We start from the raw sequence: 17,562 nt of genomic DNA on the forward strand, positions 1-17,562 counted from the left end.
GATATTCCTCAGTATTGCAGTCCGATTTTGCTAGCATTCTCATAGTACCTGACTTCTTTGTCTCTTCACTTGTTGTGGCTTTCAAAGGAATGTGAGCTCTGGTAATAGGAACACCTAGATTTGGTGAGGTTGGCCAGGAAAGTAGAGAACTGGTTTTGCAAAAGCAGTAAAAGTATAATTTGAAAGTTTTCAGTTCAGAGATAAACTTTTTCTTATCTTTGGGCAAGATAAGTGTAATGTACCAGGAGTCATGGAGTAGGTGGACCTGGGCTCACATTTCAGCTCAGTACCTTCCTAGCAGTTCTTAAATTGAATGAACGTAGTTTTATGAAAAACTTAACTGCATTCTCACTTTTCTCCTGTTACTAGTATGCAAAAACTTCTTCACTGGCCGGTTCTGGGGAAATGGCCGTACATTTCACTGCCCTGTGACCTTTAATCATGCTGCTCTGGTGAAACCCCAGGCATGGATACGGTCATCCAGCTGCTTTCTCCTGGCCAGGCTCAGGCTACCCGCTCCAGAGAGAGACAGGTGCCCTGTTGAATCAAATCCCCAACTGAGCTTATGTTGCAATGAGGGCTATCCCTGTCCCCCAGAACAACCATTTCAGCGTGTTTCCCTCAGGATACCTGCATCTCACCTGATGTCTGCCTTCTACTTCGCAGCTATCTCTATCTCTATCCTAGATCCTGTCCCTTCTCAACAACCCAGGAACCTCAAACTATGCAAGTACCCACTTTTCTGGGTCTTTTCAAGATGAGTCTCTGCTCTTTTAAAAGATCCTTGCTATCCCTGGCCAGTGTGACTCAGTTGGTTAGAACGTGTCCCATGCACTGAAGGGTTGCAGGTTTGTTCTCTGGTCAAGGCACATATGGGAGGCAACCAATCAATGTTTCTTCTCTTTCACATCCATGTTTTTTGGTTTTTTCTCTCTCTCTCTCCTCTCCTTTCTTCTCTCTCTAGAATCAATGAAAAACTTATCCTCGGGTGAGGATTAAAATAAAAATCCTTGCTAAAATTCTCCCAACTTCCTATAGCTCAGGTTTTCTCAACTTAAGCACTATTGATACTTGAGACTGGTTAATTCTTGGGGTGGGGGCATCCTGTGCTCTCTAGGATGTTGGGTAGCATCCCTGATATTCACCCACTAGATACCAGTGGCACTTTCTGAGTTGTGACAAACAAAAAAAGTCCCCAGACACTGCTAAATATTCCCTAGGGGGCGGAATCACTCACAGTTGAAAACTACTGCTTTAGCTATTGTCCTCTTTCTCCTGCTGTTCATGGAGCCAGCAAATTGACTCCTCTTCATTCTAGAAGCCTTTTCCCTTGGCTTCTGTGAACCACCCACCCTGGCTCTCTCCCGCTCCTGAGGCCTCGCTCTGCCTCTCTTGCAGCCCCTTCCCAGCTGTTAATTTCAGTGGTCCTCAGGGTTAATCCCAAGCCTCTTCTTTGTAAGTGTTTACTTTGGTGAGTGAATGCAACCCACAGCTTAGCTTCCCCTTTAGTTTACCACCTCTCTTTCAGCCACAAATCTCCTCTGAGACAGACCCTTTAACCCCTCAAATTCAGCGTTTGCCAAACTGACCTTGACTCTCTGCAAGCCAACTGCTTGTTTCCCGGTGTCCCCATTGTAATGGATGGCACCACTGTCCACTTACTGGCTCTGGTCACAAATCTAAGCATGACCATTGACATGTATCCCTGGCACTTGTTCCTGTGGATGCATCCATCTCTTTTCCTCCATCTCCCCTGCCTTCATGCTAGACCAGGCCACATCGTCCTCTGCCTGCATTAGTGCTCTTGCCTTTTACCTGGTCACCCGTGCTCCCTCCAGACCATTTCCACTGCAGCAAAGGAATCTCTTTAACACTCCATATTTCACTCTGTCACTTACCTGCTTTAAAACCCCTCAAATCACGAGTCCCATTTCCTTTAGAATACCTTCCCTGGCCCAACCCAGTCAGCTTTAGATGCTTCTCTTCTCGGTTCCCATAGCAACTGGGCAGACCTGCAACATGGGTTTCCATACTGCACTGAAGTTGGAACTTTCTTGTCCATTAGATTCATATAGTTCTTGGAAGCAGGGCCCTATTCATCTCTGTATCCCTGGAGGTAGTCACAGTCTGTTGAAGAAATGAATAAATGAAAGGGTTGGGGGATTGGAGAAGATTGCATATCAACATGAACATTCATTCACCCAGCAAATATTTATTGAGTGCCAACTATGGGCCATGTCCTTGTGACAGAGAATGAGGGACGGGGTGGTGGCTGGGATGCTGAGAATGTTTCATGTGGTGACCTCAAGATTCAGAATATTTCTGGCCAGTCAGGCGCCACCCCCCATGTTGGGAACATGCATTTGTTGTTGCCTGTTCCATCCACCATCACCAGCCAGCCTTACTGTGCGGCCCTGCCCTACTCTCTGTCCTGGCGTTTGGTCCTTCTGTAGATGCCATATGGCCCATAGGGAACTGGGAACCAGCTTCCACCTTCCACCCTCCTGGACTGTCTGTTATGCTGGCCACTTGGTCTCCAGCCTCTGCTTCAGTTTTGCTCGGCTCCTTCTCATTGCTGTGCACCTCTGGTCAGGATAAAACCCTTACCCCTTCCTGCAGCTCACAAGTCTCCTGGGGACCGGTCCCCTTCATCCCAGCCACTGCACCCCCACGTACCCTCCTCTTGGGTTGAACTGAGCCGCTTGTCATTCCCCAGACATGCCTACTGTTGCACTCTTGTGATTTCATGAAGACTGTTCCCTCAGTGGGGAACACACCTAGTCAGTCTGGTTACTTTTTTTCCTTAATACAAATAACCTTTGTTCCTTATAGAAAAAAGTTTCATGTGCGACAAGAAGAAGAGTTTAAATTGCCCATAACCCCACAATTGTTTCATGTCCTTCCAGACTCATTTCTTTACATATTCTTGGTTGTAAGCAATTGTGTGCTTTTACAAAAATGGGCTTGCACCACCCAAACTATGTAGGAAACTTTTCTTCTTGTATCTGTGAACATTTTCTCTGTCATTGAACATAGTTATCTCCTCATCACAATGGTTATATAGTATTCTGCTATATGGAGGTTCTGAGTTTTCCTGTATTTATAAGCCTCACTGAGATAAATATCCTGGCACAAATCTTTGCTCACTGGTTATTGCCATAGAAAGTCTTCCTAGAAGTGAACCAACAGATGGCGAGAGTGTGTAGTCATGCCTCTTACCTGGTTTTGCTTTCCATGGTTTCAGTTACCCGTGGTCAACTGCTGTCCAAAAATATTAAATGGAAAATTCTAGATATAAGCAATTCATAAGTTTCAAATTGCACATTGTCCTGAGTAGTGTGATGAAATCTCTCGTCATCCTGCTGTGTGCCACCCGAGACTTGATTTGTCCCTTTATCCATTGTCTCCATGATCTGTGTGCTCCCTGCCTGTTAGTCAGTTAGTTGTCTCGGTTGTCAGATTGACTGTTGTGGTATCAGAGTGCTTGTGGTCAAGTGATACTTATTTTACTTCATAAATTGCCCCAAAGCACAAGTGTAGTGATGCTGGCAGCTCAGACATACCAAAGAAGCCATAAGTGCTTCCTGTAAGTAAAAGATATGTATGTATAAAAAGAAGCGTAGTATATGTTGGGTTCAATACTGTGCTGTTTCCAGCATCCACTGTGGGTCTTGGAGTGTATACCCTGAGGATAAGGGGGCACTACTGTACTTTCTGAAAGCCCTTGACCCATATTGCCAGCTTGCCCTCCAGTTTACACTTCCTTCCCCCACCAGCCCTTCCACCCCCCAGGTGGGACAGGGTTTCTCATCTTTGCTAGCCTAAGTGAAGAATGACATCTGATCCTGGTGGTAATTTGCATGTCTGGGAAAATTTATCTTTTTACTGGCTGTTTGTACTCTTTTATAAAATACTCTTCTTGTCCTTTGCCTGTTTTCTTTCTTTTGGGGGCACTTGTTGTTTCTTATTTATTGCCTGATTAGTTCACCCATCCTCACAAGACCCAGTCTCTCTCCCTCAGTGAAGTTTTCCCTTGAGCTTCCATGGACCTTTAAAGGAACAACTTGACTGCTCCCACTCTCTCACATTGCAAGGGAGGCCTCGCCCACAGGGCACTCACCTATATCAACCAGGCACCCCAGGTCAACTTAAGAAACACTAAGGGATTAAAACAGTACATCTGGCTACTCTTGTCTGCAAACAAGATGAAATGCTGTGTAATTGTCTTTTGGTTTTAACCCTTGCCCAAAAAGAGAGGAAGTATGTTTGGATATAGAAGAGCACTGGCCCAAGGTAGCTGACAAAGCATGAAGAATGCTCCCCAAGGAGGCAGACAGGCTTGCTTTTCTTCAGGCAGCAGCTCTTGGAGCCCTAGATCCTGATGAGCAGCAGCACCTGGTGGCAAAGAAGAGGAGGGTGACCGCAGACCCTAGTCTCAGGCCCTACCCAGTTTTGCTGAATCAGTCAGGCTGGGTGTTTCAACATCTTGCATTTAACTTTCTGGAGGGAGGGCAATGCTGAGGCTAGAGCAAATCAGAGAACCAGAGCTGAGAAGCACTGGGCCTGTGGCCAGAATGGCGGTGGTGACACTTTTTCTACAATGTGGAAAGTGAGAGCTGGAGGGAGTGCCAACCATCTCTAACATCCCAAGGTTTATTTGAGCTTTATCCCTGTCCCTTCTCCCTCTTTTGTTTCTTTCCCTCATCTTCTGCGTCCTCCCATCTCCACCACATCTCCCCTCCAGGGGCTCTGGTGGCCCTTTTCCCCCAGCCCTGAGTCCAGGCAGGCCCTGCCCTCCTCAAACCCTAGAAGCCTGTGCAGGATCTTTACCCTGCCTGAGCTTTGACACTGAGCACCCCTGCTCTCCTGCCAGACCTCAGACTTCTCTCACTTGGGACTGGTCTTCCATAAAAGGTGAAAGTGCAGCATCTGACTTGCCTTCATGGCAGAGTCTAGTAGGCTCACTGCCTCTAGGGGGCAGGAGAATCATCTGTAAGGAGCTTAGAAGTGTAGATTCCCATGCCTGCCTGACATCCTGGGTTCCTGGCTCCAGAGGGTTCTAGGGAGCTGCATCATTACCTGGCTGGCTTGCAGACCCTATTAGAGAAACAGTAGGGTCTGCTTTGGGAAGTGAGGGTCTTCCCCCAGGTGCCTAGGATTCCTCTCTATAACCATGGAAGGAACTCTCCTCTCTGGGGCTCCCCACCTGCACTTCCAGCATCAGCTCTCAACCTGGGCACATTGGAACCCTGGGAAGCTTTCAAAACTACTGAATCCACCTGACTCCTGCTGCACTCCACCTCCATGCCAATGTCATTGCTCTGGGATGTGGCTTGAGCAGTGATCATTTTTAGAAGCTTCTCTGGTGATTCTAATGGGCAGCCAAAGATGCAAGTGATTGGTTCATGGTGAAGGTAAGGGCAGAGGTTGGTACTCAGCACCATGTTAAGCACTTTGCTCTACAGCCTCATCTATTGGGTGAAAGCCAGGGGCTCCCCTTTGTTTCTCCGTCGCCTTTCTTCCTGCTTCACACAGGTGCCTACCACACAGGATCGGACAGATTGAGGGTACAGAGCCAGCCCTGGGCACAGGGGTATGCAAAGATCCCTCCCCACCTGGCCCTAGAAGGTTCAGCCCAGCCTAGGAGTGCTGGAAGGGGAGCTGCTCCCTGGCACTTTAGGCTCCCCTGGAGCTCCCTCCTACATCATCCCATGTGCAGGTCTTCTCCATGGGTCTTCCTTCCTCTGTCCCTCCCTGGTGCCCATTGCCCTCATCTTACACCTGCTCAGGCTCACAGACTCCACAGGGCCCTGCCTGACTTGACCCACTGTGTCTGGTTTCCACCCAGAAGCCACCTCTTGCCCATTCCCCTATTTCCTAGAACACACTTGTTGTCTCCACCTCAGAGACTTGGCACTTGCTCTTCTGTCTGGAATGTGTCTTACTTCAGATACCACCTCCTCAAAGGGTGCTCCTGGCTGCCCTGTCTACTGAGGGCCCATCCTGTCAGTGTCTTACCACAGTGGGATTCTCTTCATAGCACCTGTGCAGTGGCTTTGTTCATTCCTTTCTTGTTGGGTTGTGGGTTTTTTGGGTTTTTTTTATATATCTTTTATTGATTTCAGAGAGAGGAAAGGAGGGGGAGAGAGAGAGATAGAAACATCGATGATGAGTAAGTCTTGATCGGCTGCCTAGCCCACAACCCAGGCATGTGCCCTGACCGGGAATCGAACCTCGATCGCCTGGATCCTAGGTCGATGCTCAACCGCTGAGCCACACCCGGCCGGGCTCTTATTGATTTGTTGTTCAACTTGCCCCCTGGGATATGAGTTTCATTAAGGTAAGAACTTCCTCCTTTGTGATCATCATCAAACCCCCTTCTCCCCCACAAGCCAGCCTGGCCTGGGGTCTGACACATACTAGGTGCTCAGTTAATATAGGTGGACTTATTCAGGAACACTGGAGTGGATGCAGGACCAGGGAAGGGGGACATTGGCTGTCTGAGGTTATATGACTTCCTAGGTGACATTTGCAGGTGTGGGCGCACAGGTGGTCAGAGAGGTCACCCAGGAAGACTGATGGAGACAAGGGCCAAAGGCAGAACCTTGAGGACCATCTTGATGAAATGGTTGAACCTGAAGAGGAATAGCTGGGGAGAAAGAAAACCTGGCACTGTTGGCACATCCTGAAGGAGGTGGCCCTTCAAGCCGAGAGCTCAGGGAGCTGCATCCTGAATTCACAGGGTAGCACCCAAGGGTCATGGATAGCCTTGGTGATCGTGCTGCTAGCAGTCACCAGTGACTACCCTAGGGAGCCAGCTGTAGCTGAAGACATAGGGACAGGGCCTGGGTGAGTCTTCATTGGTGTTTGGTTTCCCCAGCATTGCTTAGGTTACCTGAGGCACTGAAAGGTGGTACAGGGTTGGTACAGGATTGGCCTTCTGGGAAGAGCAGAAAGACAAGGAGACCGGTGTGCAGGTGGTGCTGATCAGAGAGAAGTGGAGGAGCCTGTCCAGGGCTAGGCCAGATAGGATGGGCTCTTTGGCCATCCAGGAGTTTGGTTGGGAATCCATACCCAGACTTCCTCTGCATTCTCAACTCTCACATTTGTGGTCTGGACTGTTTGCAAGAACCCTAAGTCCCTGACCTGGAGTGATTGTAGTTTTCTGAGTTGTGAGTATGACTCTTGCTGGTTGGGCCTGGGCTCCAAAGCGCTGCTCTCCGGGGTCCTCACTGTTCAGGGCTCAGGAGTTGAGTCTCTGAGATCCATGGGGTTTTGTTAAAAATATGGGTCTGGAGGGTAAAAAAGAAGGTGGCTGGGCAAATAATAGATATAGCTACTCCACCCTGAAGGAGAGAAAGTGAAACTCCACAAGGTACTCCTCAAGTGTGGGCTGCACAGTGACTTCCTTCCAAAGCCTACAACATGGGGTGGGGGTGGGGATGAGGGTGACCTTACAATGGAGAAGAAACCTACCAAACTGGCTGCTTTTGCCAGGGGATCAAAGTCAACATCATCTGTTATAAGCCACGTTGATAGCATGTACTTCTGATATGATGTCATGAGAAGGGCCATTCATTGTACTCTGTGGTCTACCTCCCAAAACCCATCATGCCAACCTAACCATGAGAAAAAACATCTGACAGACCCAGATTGGGGGAGATTCTACAACATTCCTGACTACCCCTCCTCAAAACTGTCAAGGTCATCACAAGGAAGATCTGAGAAATTGTCCCACCTAAGAGGAGCCTAAGCAGACATAATGACTAAATGTTATGTGGGATTCTGAATGGCATCCTGGGACAGAAGGGAATATTAGCAGAAGCCTAAGGCCATAGAAATCAAATGTGGATGCAGTTAATAATAATGTATCACTGCTGGTTCATTACTTGTAACAAGTGTTCCATCCATTCTAGTATAAGATGTTACTAATAGGAACCTGGGTGTGGGGTATATGGAAACTCTCTGTATTATCTTTGTAATTTTTCTTTAAATCTAAAAAATAATTTTCTTCTTTTTAAGTGGCAAAACTGAATTAGGCTGTCTACTGGGTGCCAGGTCTCATTGTCACAGATACAGGCCTGGGTTCCCCTGGCACTGCAGGCTGAGCCAGCATAGCTGCAATGAGGATCTCCACCTCCGTGTGGCTCAACGCCTGGTTGTATTTTTGTATTTTTATATTAATTTATTTTTTTAATCCTTACCCAAGGACAGGGAGGAAGGGAGGGAGAGATAGAAACATCAATTTGTTGCCTTCTGTACGCTCCCCGATGGAATCAGACCCACAACCCAGGTGTGTACCCTGACTGAATCAAACCTTTTGGTGTAGAGACAAGGCTCAACCAACTGAGCCACTCCAGCTGGGAGGTCTGGTTGTATTTTTTACCTGCTCATTGTAACTCTCTGCCAACCGGAGGAATGGAGCAAAGCTCAGTGAAGGTGGGCCTTGCTTGGCCTTACACACAGCTCTATTTCTACCCAGGGCAGTGCCCTGTGTGTAGTGGATGCCTCCTAATGTGGCATATGCATGGGTCAGATGTGGGTACATTGATGGTTCTCTTTTCTACGCCTCCTCCTGCTTGCCCTGTAGTGAAGGTATAAGGCTTCTTCCACCTCTGACCCTCAACCTTTGCTCCTCTCTGGCCTCCTGGGAAACCACAGCATCTTGCCTGCTATACTGAGTCCTTTGTGGGTATCCAGTTGGTGGTCACTCCCACTTCTAAAAGTTTCACAAAGAAGCAGTGGTGACATGCTATCCGTAACCTTGGATTTCTTTGGGAAGAACTCAGGTTTTTGCATCCCTTATGACTCCTCCAGATTTCAGCTGATGATGCCATGACAGTGGAGGCCACTACCAAGGGGAACTCTGCAAGCTTGGCCAAGGTGTGAAGGCAGTACAGGGGCTGCCTGCGGGGCTGGAACTTCTCTAAGTGCTATCCTTTCCTTGTGCTCCCCACTGGGTTGCAGGTTCAGAAAAGTAAGAGACACTGGCACTGGGTAGCACCACAGCCCCACAAGCTTTCCCTGCTCTGGGGTTGGAAGTGGTGGAGAAATGCCTATCTACCTATCTGCCACTTGTAACCGTTCTCCTCCCCTTCCCAAACCCAGGCCCCGTCAGAACCCCACAGAGTGGCCGTCACCAGTGGGACCAATTGTTGTCATTGTTTTAGTGATGGGTTCCCCAGGATGCAGTCAGTAGCACAATGTTTCTTTTGAGATAATTTTTTTAAATTACAAAAGTAACATTTGTTCTTTGTAGAAAATGTACAAGGTTGCCAAAGAAGTATAACAAATAAACCATTAATATAGATTGTAACTTCATTTCCTGCAGACCCGGCTCTTAAGGTTCCTGTGTTTTTTTCTTTGTCTTTTCTCTGACCTTATTCTTTTGAGCCCAGCCAGACATAGGAGAGCATAGTCCTTTTCATCCTCTCCGACTCTCCCTGGTTTACCAGTGTGTACATGTTCTCCCACAGGACACAGCTTGGGCTATGGCTTTGTGAACTACGTGACTGCAAAGGATGCAGAGAAAGCAATAAACACGCTGAATGGCCTGCGGCTCCAGTCCAAAACCATTAAGGTAAAGAGTGGTGAGCACCACCTGAATTCATTTCTGTCCTGGGCTGGGGTCTGTGCCAAGCCCGACTTACCATCACTGTCAAGGGCATCATTAGCATCTCGGAAACCTGGTGCTTCCAGGGTATCTGGAGAGCTTCCTGTCTGCTCAGAATTGAGGTATTGCATATGTGTTGAGTGGTGACTGTCCCAGGCCTCATGCTGTGGCTCGTGGCTTCCTCAGCCCCACCAGTAAAAGGAAGGTCCCCGTGAAGGGCACATATATGGGGCAACCCCCTCCCCAGCCCAGGCCTCCCCTGCCTGTCTCATGTCCGGCTGTGACATTCCCATTCTTTTTTTTTTTTTAACTTTTTTTTTTTTTAATATATCTTTATTGATTTCAGAGAGAGGAAAAGAGAGAGAGAGAGGGACAGAAACATCAATGATGAAAGAGTCATTGATCGAGCCCGCAACCCGGGCATGTGCCCTGACCAGGAATCGAACCCCGATTGCCTGGATCCTAGGTCGACAGTCAACCGCTGAGCCACGTCCAGCTGGACGACATTCCCATTCTTGTGCAACCCCGGTTCCATGCCCTGCCCTCCCTGCTCCTGGCATACTATAGTAGCACAGCAGTATCAATCACCCTTCCTGCCCATCACAGCCACTTCATTCAATATTCATTTAGCACACATTTATTGAACACCTACTATGTTCCAAACATTGAACAAATTAGACAGATTCTGTGCTCTCATGGAGCTGGGTGTGTATGTGTGTTCTTGTCACATAGAACCACACCCCTGCCCTTCCTGTCAGCATTGTGGTAAGAACACACCTGTTGTCCATGCCCTCATGCTGCCCAGTGACACCAAAAGTTCATATTTGCTCCTGTGTTATTGTCTTGGGTTCCTCATCACATCAGTTTTGTGATGCTCAGTGAGTAAGTTCTGCATAATCCTCACCTTCTGGAGCACACGGTTTTCTTGTTTCTTCCCCTTCCATCTCTCAGCCTCCGCACTTGGTTTTGACTACGTTGGGTGTGACTGAGTCCTGTTTCCTTAGGTTGCCTCTTTGTGGGCAGAAGGGCTTCCTCCCAGCTTCCCCTTCCCAGCATAAGTGTGAGCTTGGTCCCATCCCTCCTTCTAGTCTGCAGGGTCCATACAGCTGTCACTTTTTTTTCAAAGACCTTTTCTTTGAAGAAAGCACCAAAGACTTTTTCTTACCATCAGCCCCTGCAACCTCCCCTCACCACCTCTAGTACACACACATGCCATTTTATCTAAGCCACTGCAAAAGTTTCTTTTTTAAGTTTGTAAAACATAAGCCCAGAAGGCCTGGAGTCATTTAATATTGAACAGTTGAGTGTGGAACTCCCCTAACACTCACAGCCCTATCTGAGCTCCTGTCATGAGCTTACGTGTTGGCAGATAGATGTCACATTCCCAGCAGCCCCCAGCTCTCTTACCCACAGTCAGGTCTTGTTCCCAGCTCAGCTCATCATCCAGAGAGGGATAAAGCCTTGGTAACTGGACAGGTAGCAGGGTTGGGTCCCTCACCTGCCACCAACTAACTGTGGACCCTCAGTCACTCACTTTGTAAAATGATAATAATGTTCCCTTCGTTGAGATGTGAGAAAATGGTGCCAGCTAGCAGCTTATTGCCTGGTCAATGGGGAGTTGCCAACAGGTGCTTCCATAGATGATGCATGTTCTCCCATCATAGGTTGGCTTTTTCTTAACCCAAAATTTAACACCCTCCCTTGATGCTTTGGCCACACACCTGCCCTAACCCCAGAAAGCGGTTTTGTTTTCAAGGTGTCCTATGCTCGCCCAAGCTCAGAGGTCATCAAAGACGCCAACTTGTACATCAGTGGGCTCCCCAGGACCATGACCCAGAAGGACGTGGAGGACATGTTCTCTCGATTCGGGCGAATCATCAACTCCCGGGTCCTTGTGGACCAGACAACAGGTATGACGGTGGCCTGGGATGCGCAGTGAGGTTTTTCCTCTAGGCCAGGGGCCAGATTTTCTAGGGAAGACAGATCATATTTGATGTTAAATGTCATTAGTTGTTCTACTAATGAAGACAGAATTGAAATGAGATGACATTGGCATTTGTTTTATGAGACTGGGAAGATAAAGTGGCATGAAAGAGCCTCCATGTCAGGCTGACATTTTATGGTGAAAAGACCAAGACATTCTGGCACCAAGACATACCTTCCCTTGGGCACCCAGATGTCCCACCCTGACCCATGAATGGGTTTCAAGGGTTTGCTGCTGTTCTTATTGCAGGCATACAGCGTGCAATGTGACAGTCTTTACTCTTGGTCCAGTCCTTTTCATTGCCTCGAAGCTACAAAGGCAACTGTTTCTGATTATTTAGATACCCCACCCACAGAACTCAACAGGTGGTGAATTCCTCCCGATGATCATTCCAGTTCCTGTCAGGTCATCTCATTTCAGGACATTAGCTGCTTGGGCTCTGGGCTTTGCTGAAGCAACCCTAGGTGGGCAGGCAGGCAGGAAGTTGGGTTCTGGCCCTGACTGTGTGGCCTGCATGCCCTGCTGGCCTGGGAACTGGGATCAGGACATCCCTTGCCAAATCTTATGCATGCCTCCGTCTGGGAAGCAGTAAGTTTGAGCCATGCCCACTTTAGGACTCCTCACTTTCGTTCCTGCCAGGAGTGGGAATTTGCTGACAAACTAGAAAGGAGGCTTCTTGCCTACGGAGCTCAGTGAAGCTGGTCGAATTGTCTGCAGTTGATGTTTATGTTCTTCCAACACAGAGTATTCACCACCCACTTGGCTGTGGTATTAAAACTAATATTGGGTAGTTAGGTCACAGGAAGTCATAGCTCTGAGGTGACCTCCCCTTTTCAGAGCAGACCCTGGAGAGCAGGTAGGTGGGGTCACACACATATTTCCATGTTCCCCTGAGCTGTGTGCTTTGGGGCATTTGGCCTTGTCCCTGCTCTTCCTCTCTAGCCCCAGCTGTGGAAACTGAGATTGGTGCCTACTGGGGCCTGTATTTGAGAGGAGTAGACAGCTTGATTACCCCAGGGGCCTGAGGAGGAAAAGTGGCTTGTGGTCCACAGGTTCAGGTCATTGGCATTTCATGGGAGCTCTGGGTATCCCCCTAGCCTGGCACAGACACCACGTTGCACTGGAGCAACATGGATTCTATCCCCCCGCCCCCCCGTATTGCCTCCTTCATTCTGCCCCTTCGCTGTAGGGTAGGAAGTGGGCATGGAGTGAGGATACCCTTTACTTGGTATAAACATCCAGATTCGTTTCCTATGGTGCCTGAAGCCCCCATTGAGAGAAAACTATGCAGTCAGCTGGTCAGTGCATGTATTCCCCGCCCCGCCTGCATAAGAGCGTCTGAATGGGCTGCCCGGGACCCACATTCTGCCTCCATGGCCCTGCTTTACTAGATCACACAATGACTGCTTTTTTCCTCTGCTGATCTCTGTCTAGCACTGCTAAGCAGAGCCTTGCTCTCTGGAGCCCAGACACCTCGAGAACACATCCCCAGCCACAAAGCTTTTGTTTTACTTCTGTAGATAGCTCCCTCAGCCATTTGCTAGGGATTTTGCCTCCTTTCCCTCTGTAAGGCTTCTGTGTCCTAGAGTGTTGGGGACACCTCAGGGTTGTCCTCCAGTCTCAGCTGTGACCTCAAGGTGGTGTACTGGACCCTCAGGCATCCCTGCCAGCCTCTGCTACCTCAAGGAAGAGACTGGGGCCCCCACCCAACACCTTTTTCTTCATAGAATCCTTGCAAGAGGATAGGAGAGAAGGGAGAGATGAGGGACTCCCTGGCTCCTTCTTCCAGTCCTGCTTCCTGACCCGGGGGTAGAATTTAGAGAGTAGAAATTTGAGCCCCCTAGGGCTCAGGACTCCCTTCTTCCCTCTGCTCTAGAGGAGGCCACCCACCTGGGTCCCCTCTACTGGGACCCATGGGGCCCACAGAGGACTGGGGCAGAGAACAGTGTGACAGACAGGTTTGCCTTCATATGACATGCTTTTTAGTGTTGGAAAAATGGGGATGCTCTCTTAAAAAGCCTTTACATCCTGAGCTGACAAATTAATTTTTAAAAATTTCTTTGCTACTTTATCCATTTTAATTGTGAACTTTATAGTTTACTCATCTGGAGATTGTGCCATTTATTGGTCTCTGCTCTTAATTCTAAAAACCACTAGAGAGACAAAACACAGAGTGATCTTCAAAAAGTATACATTCACTAAATTAGTAAATTAACATTCTCTTGCGTTAAATAAAATTTTCTTTCTCTTTCTTGGGTTTTGTTCATTGCACTTGGAAAGTTTTCATTTGAAAGTCATTTTACAAAATCAAACAGGGAAACCCCACTTGCACACACTCTCTGCTTGATCTCGAGGTCTTTATAAATAGAATAAAACCATCTCCCTGAAGGCAGTTTCCTATAGGAGCCAGCCATCTCCAGCTTTCAGCATTATTTGCCTAAAGTTAGATTTTGTTCAGGTGTCCATCTGTCTAAGCTGTTATTCATGCCCTTTAAGAGTGAATAAAAACAGTACTTTCAGGTGTTCTTTTGAACTGAAATTGAAAAGTAAGTTCAGGTTCTAGAATTTTCTGGGCACACGTGATTGCTTGGTCTGATCTCACTAATTCAGTGAGTGTCTCTGGCTGTGTGAATTTTAAACTTCTAATTAAAGAGTCATGAAGACAATATAGGGGTAGCCTAAGGCCGCTAGGAGCTGCTGTGTGATCTCTCAGGGCCCTGTGCTGGAGGGGAGGGGGAAACTGGGACAGGGAGCTTCCCAGTTGGAATGTTGCATACTTTAGGACCCAGCATGGGTTGTCCACAGTATGTTACAGTTGTAAACAAAGAATCCTTGGCCCAAGGGTCCCTGATATTTACTGTGTGCTTCAGTGGGGCCCACAGTATCACATCCAAGTCAGGCCCCAACATGGGATTCCAGGCCCAGAGAGGTCAACCATGCCTTGCAGTGACACTTATTATCTCAACACCCCACCTGATGTACCTGAGTCTTTCTGCCCTTCCATGGCCTTAGGACCAACTGGGGAGACTCATGGCCCATGCCCATCACAGGGGCAGTTGGTGGGACCCTGTGGGAAATGGTAAGGAAAGGTGTTGGAACCTGGGAGCTGAATGGAGGGACATCTGATATGCTCATTTAGCTGGTGGCCCAAGGTCTTGGGCTGTCCTGCTTTGTTCAGTGTCATTCACTACGTACTGAAGGCCTTTGTCTAGATAAGAAAATGTGACATGACAGCCTATGACTGACAGGCGAGATGAGAGTGTCTAGGATAGGGCTGTTGACCTCAGTCACCCCACCAGCTACACCCACGACTCTAGCCTAGTGACATCATCCTCAGACTGGCCCTTGCTGTCAACCTTCCACTACACTTGAACCTTCATACTTGACCCTGTTTCTCCTCAGAAGAAGGAGCCAGGCTCTTCTGTGGTTCCAAATTCCCTCTCCCAGCCCCACCCCATTCCTTGAATTGTTCAAGGGCCAAGATCTCCTCATCGTCCCCCTAGACCCAGTGTGTGGACAGACGGGGTTGAGGATAGATGAGTCCTCTCTTACCTGGCTTGCTCGGGCCTCACAGTCATGCCAGCTCACCAGACAGTGCCTGTAGCAGTTCAGCCTTGGATCTCAGGCAGCCTGGTCCTGTATCACATTTCTGCTCTGTTGAGGGACTCAGGACTTACCTGCAGGTGCCTCCATCCAGGTAGCAAGAGAAGTTGTTCTCTCCTGGCAGATGGAGGCCACAACAGGGGTGCCCTGGCCCTTCCCATGCAGGACCAGGATCAGGTATGGAGTGGGCCTAAGGCAGGGACTCTTAACCTGCCAGGGGGTCTATAGGGGACTGTCAGCACTGTTGTGTGTGCCTGGCCAGCTTAGGGGGAAAGAATGAGTGACCTCACTTGATTCTTAGGGCAGATTGGAGCCCACAGGAGGTCCCAGGACCTCATAGCAATGAGTGAGGAGATGGCTGCAGGAAAGAATGTCTGGGTAAGGCTTGGTTACTGAGACTCTATGCCCTTTGGGGATGAAGGAGAAGGCCAAGCTGGGCACCACGTAACCAGGGATTCTGCTGGGCCCACTAGAAAGGCAGCAGACTACAAAGGCCTGTCTGGGCTATGAGACCAGGTTGCTCTTTGTTCACAACGGGCCCTCGGAGGCACCACTGCTCCTTGGGCACACTGGCAGGCAGGGCAGGCATGAGAGGGCCCAGAGCCCAAGAAGAATTCCTCAGACCCAGCCCTGGTTGCCTTCCCTCTCTAGCCCATCTGGGGTGGGCACCTGATGTCAGAATAGTGATGGGAGGTGGGGGGGCGGTGATTGCTTCTAATGTGGCTCTCTGTCGCCAAGATATCTTTTGGCACTGAGAAACTCAAAAGAAACTCTGAAACCTTAATCTTTTATTAGTCATTGTTGGTTTTTAAAAATTCGTTCCTGTTTTGTTTTTTAGGTAGTCACAGAACTATTTTTAATTGAGTTATAAATGTCTATTCTTTTTTTAATCTTCACCCAAGGACATGCTTAGAGAGAGGAAGGGAGAGAGGGAGAGAGAGACAGACATCGATGTGAGAAACATCGACTGGTTGCTTTCCGTGTGTGTCCCAACCAGGGCTTGAACCGGCAACCCAGATATGTGCCCTGACCCGGAATCGAAGCAGCAGCCTTTCGGTGCGCAGGACGACATTCAACCAACTGAGCCACTCTGGCTGGGCTGTCCCTTTGTTCTTAATTTAAATGTGGATATATTTTGAGTTTCCAAATTCACTTCACACAGAATAAGGAAATCTTCACCCAAAAGGCCTTGAGACTGAGAATATTTAGGTTTAACTTTTGTTTATCTCATTAACCAAGCATCCAGTTTGAAGCACAATAGAATTACTGACTTAATTTTTGTTTTTTAGTTTTAAAAAAAATCCTTGCACTTTTTCCCCCTAACTCCATTTTTGTTGGTTTGTTAAAAAGGTTTGTCCAGAGGGGTTGCGTTTATCCGGTTTGACAAACGGTCGGAAGCAGAAGAGGCAATTACCAGTTTCAATGGTCATAAACCCCCAGGTTCCTCTGAGCCCATTACAGTGAAGTTTGCAGCCAATCCCAACCAGAACAAAAACGTGGCGCTGCTCTCCCAGCTGTACCACTCGCCAGCTAGACGGTTCGGAGGCCCCGTGCATCACCAGGCACAGAGATTCAGGTGGGTCAGGAGGGCAGCGCTCTCACCTGCCTACCCAGTCTCTTCCCACCATGGCCAGTGGTGCCTTGAAAGCTGTTAGAACCCCACTGGCTGGGTAACCATGCACAGTGGGAAGCACTGGGCATACCAGGCTGATCACATCGGAAGGTTGCACTCAATCATTTCATGTCTCCATGTCCCCACCTCCATTATAAAGGTATCTGTATGAAAGCCATATCTTTCCAATCAAGTGTTGTCTTTAACTGGAATAAAAGAGGTGCTACCAGTTCCGACCAACTACTGGGAGAGTGAGTGATAGCACTCCAGCATATAGTCTATAGAGACGGGAGGGTGAAGCCATGAGTTTAAAAGATCATTCCAAAAAAAATATATAGATATAACGCAGACACTGACAACAGTGTAATAATAACCAGGGGGGATGGGGGTTGGGGAGGTGGACAAAGAGGGGGACATGGGAACAGAAAGAGACGTTGCTTGGGATGATGGGCGCATGATGCAGTGTGCAGATGATGTTTTATTGAGCTGTACACTTGAAACCTGTATGGTTTTGTGAACCAGTGTCACCCCAATAAATTCAATTTTTTTTTAAAAAAGGAAATACTCTAAAAAATATATATAGATATATATATATATATCATTCCACATGCATGAGAAAAAGATGCAGCTTTAGGTATACTTAAGCGAGAGCTGTTCCTTCCAGAGTTTTTAGACAGGTTTTAGACATTTGATCATCAGCCCTAAGACAACCCTTTCTCATACACCTACCTTTTGGGATTATTTTGATAT

At 48.1% G+C, this 17,562-nt stretch overlaps 1 protein-coding gene across 3 annotated transcripts in view; it reads left to right on the forward strand.

Annotated features, from left to right (window-relative positions):
- ELAVL1 (ELAV like RNA binding protein 1) overlaps positions 1-17,562 on the forward strand; it is a 38,592-nt gene that overhangs the window by 13,746 nt on the left and 7,284 nt on the right. For 2 of the 3 annotated variants that reach the window (XM_087816878.1, XM_016203485.2), the window contains 3 exons: positions 9,477-9,580; positions 11,370-11,523; positions 16,551-16,776. In XM_087816878.1, the coding sequence (XP_087673004.1) occupies positions 9,477-9,580; positions 11,370-11,523; positions 16,551-16,776 (484 nt within the window). The remainder of the gene's footprint in view (positions 1-9,476; positions 9,581-11,369; positions 11,524-16,550; positions 16,777-17,562) is intronic. The other variant, XM_087816879.1, reaches the window with a different exon arrangement.

The sequence above is a fragment of the Miniopterus natalensis genome, chromosome 4 (assembly GCF_054644295.1).
Source record: "Miniopterus natalensis isolate mMinNat1 chromosome 4, mMinNat1.hap1, whole genome shotgun sequence".
Lineage (NCBI taxonomy): Eukaryota > Metazoa > Chordata > Mammalia > Chiroptera > Miniopteridae > Miniopterus > Miniopterus natalensis.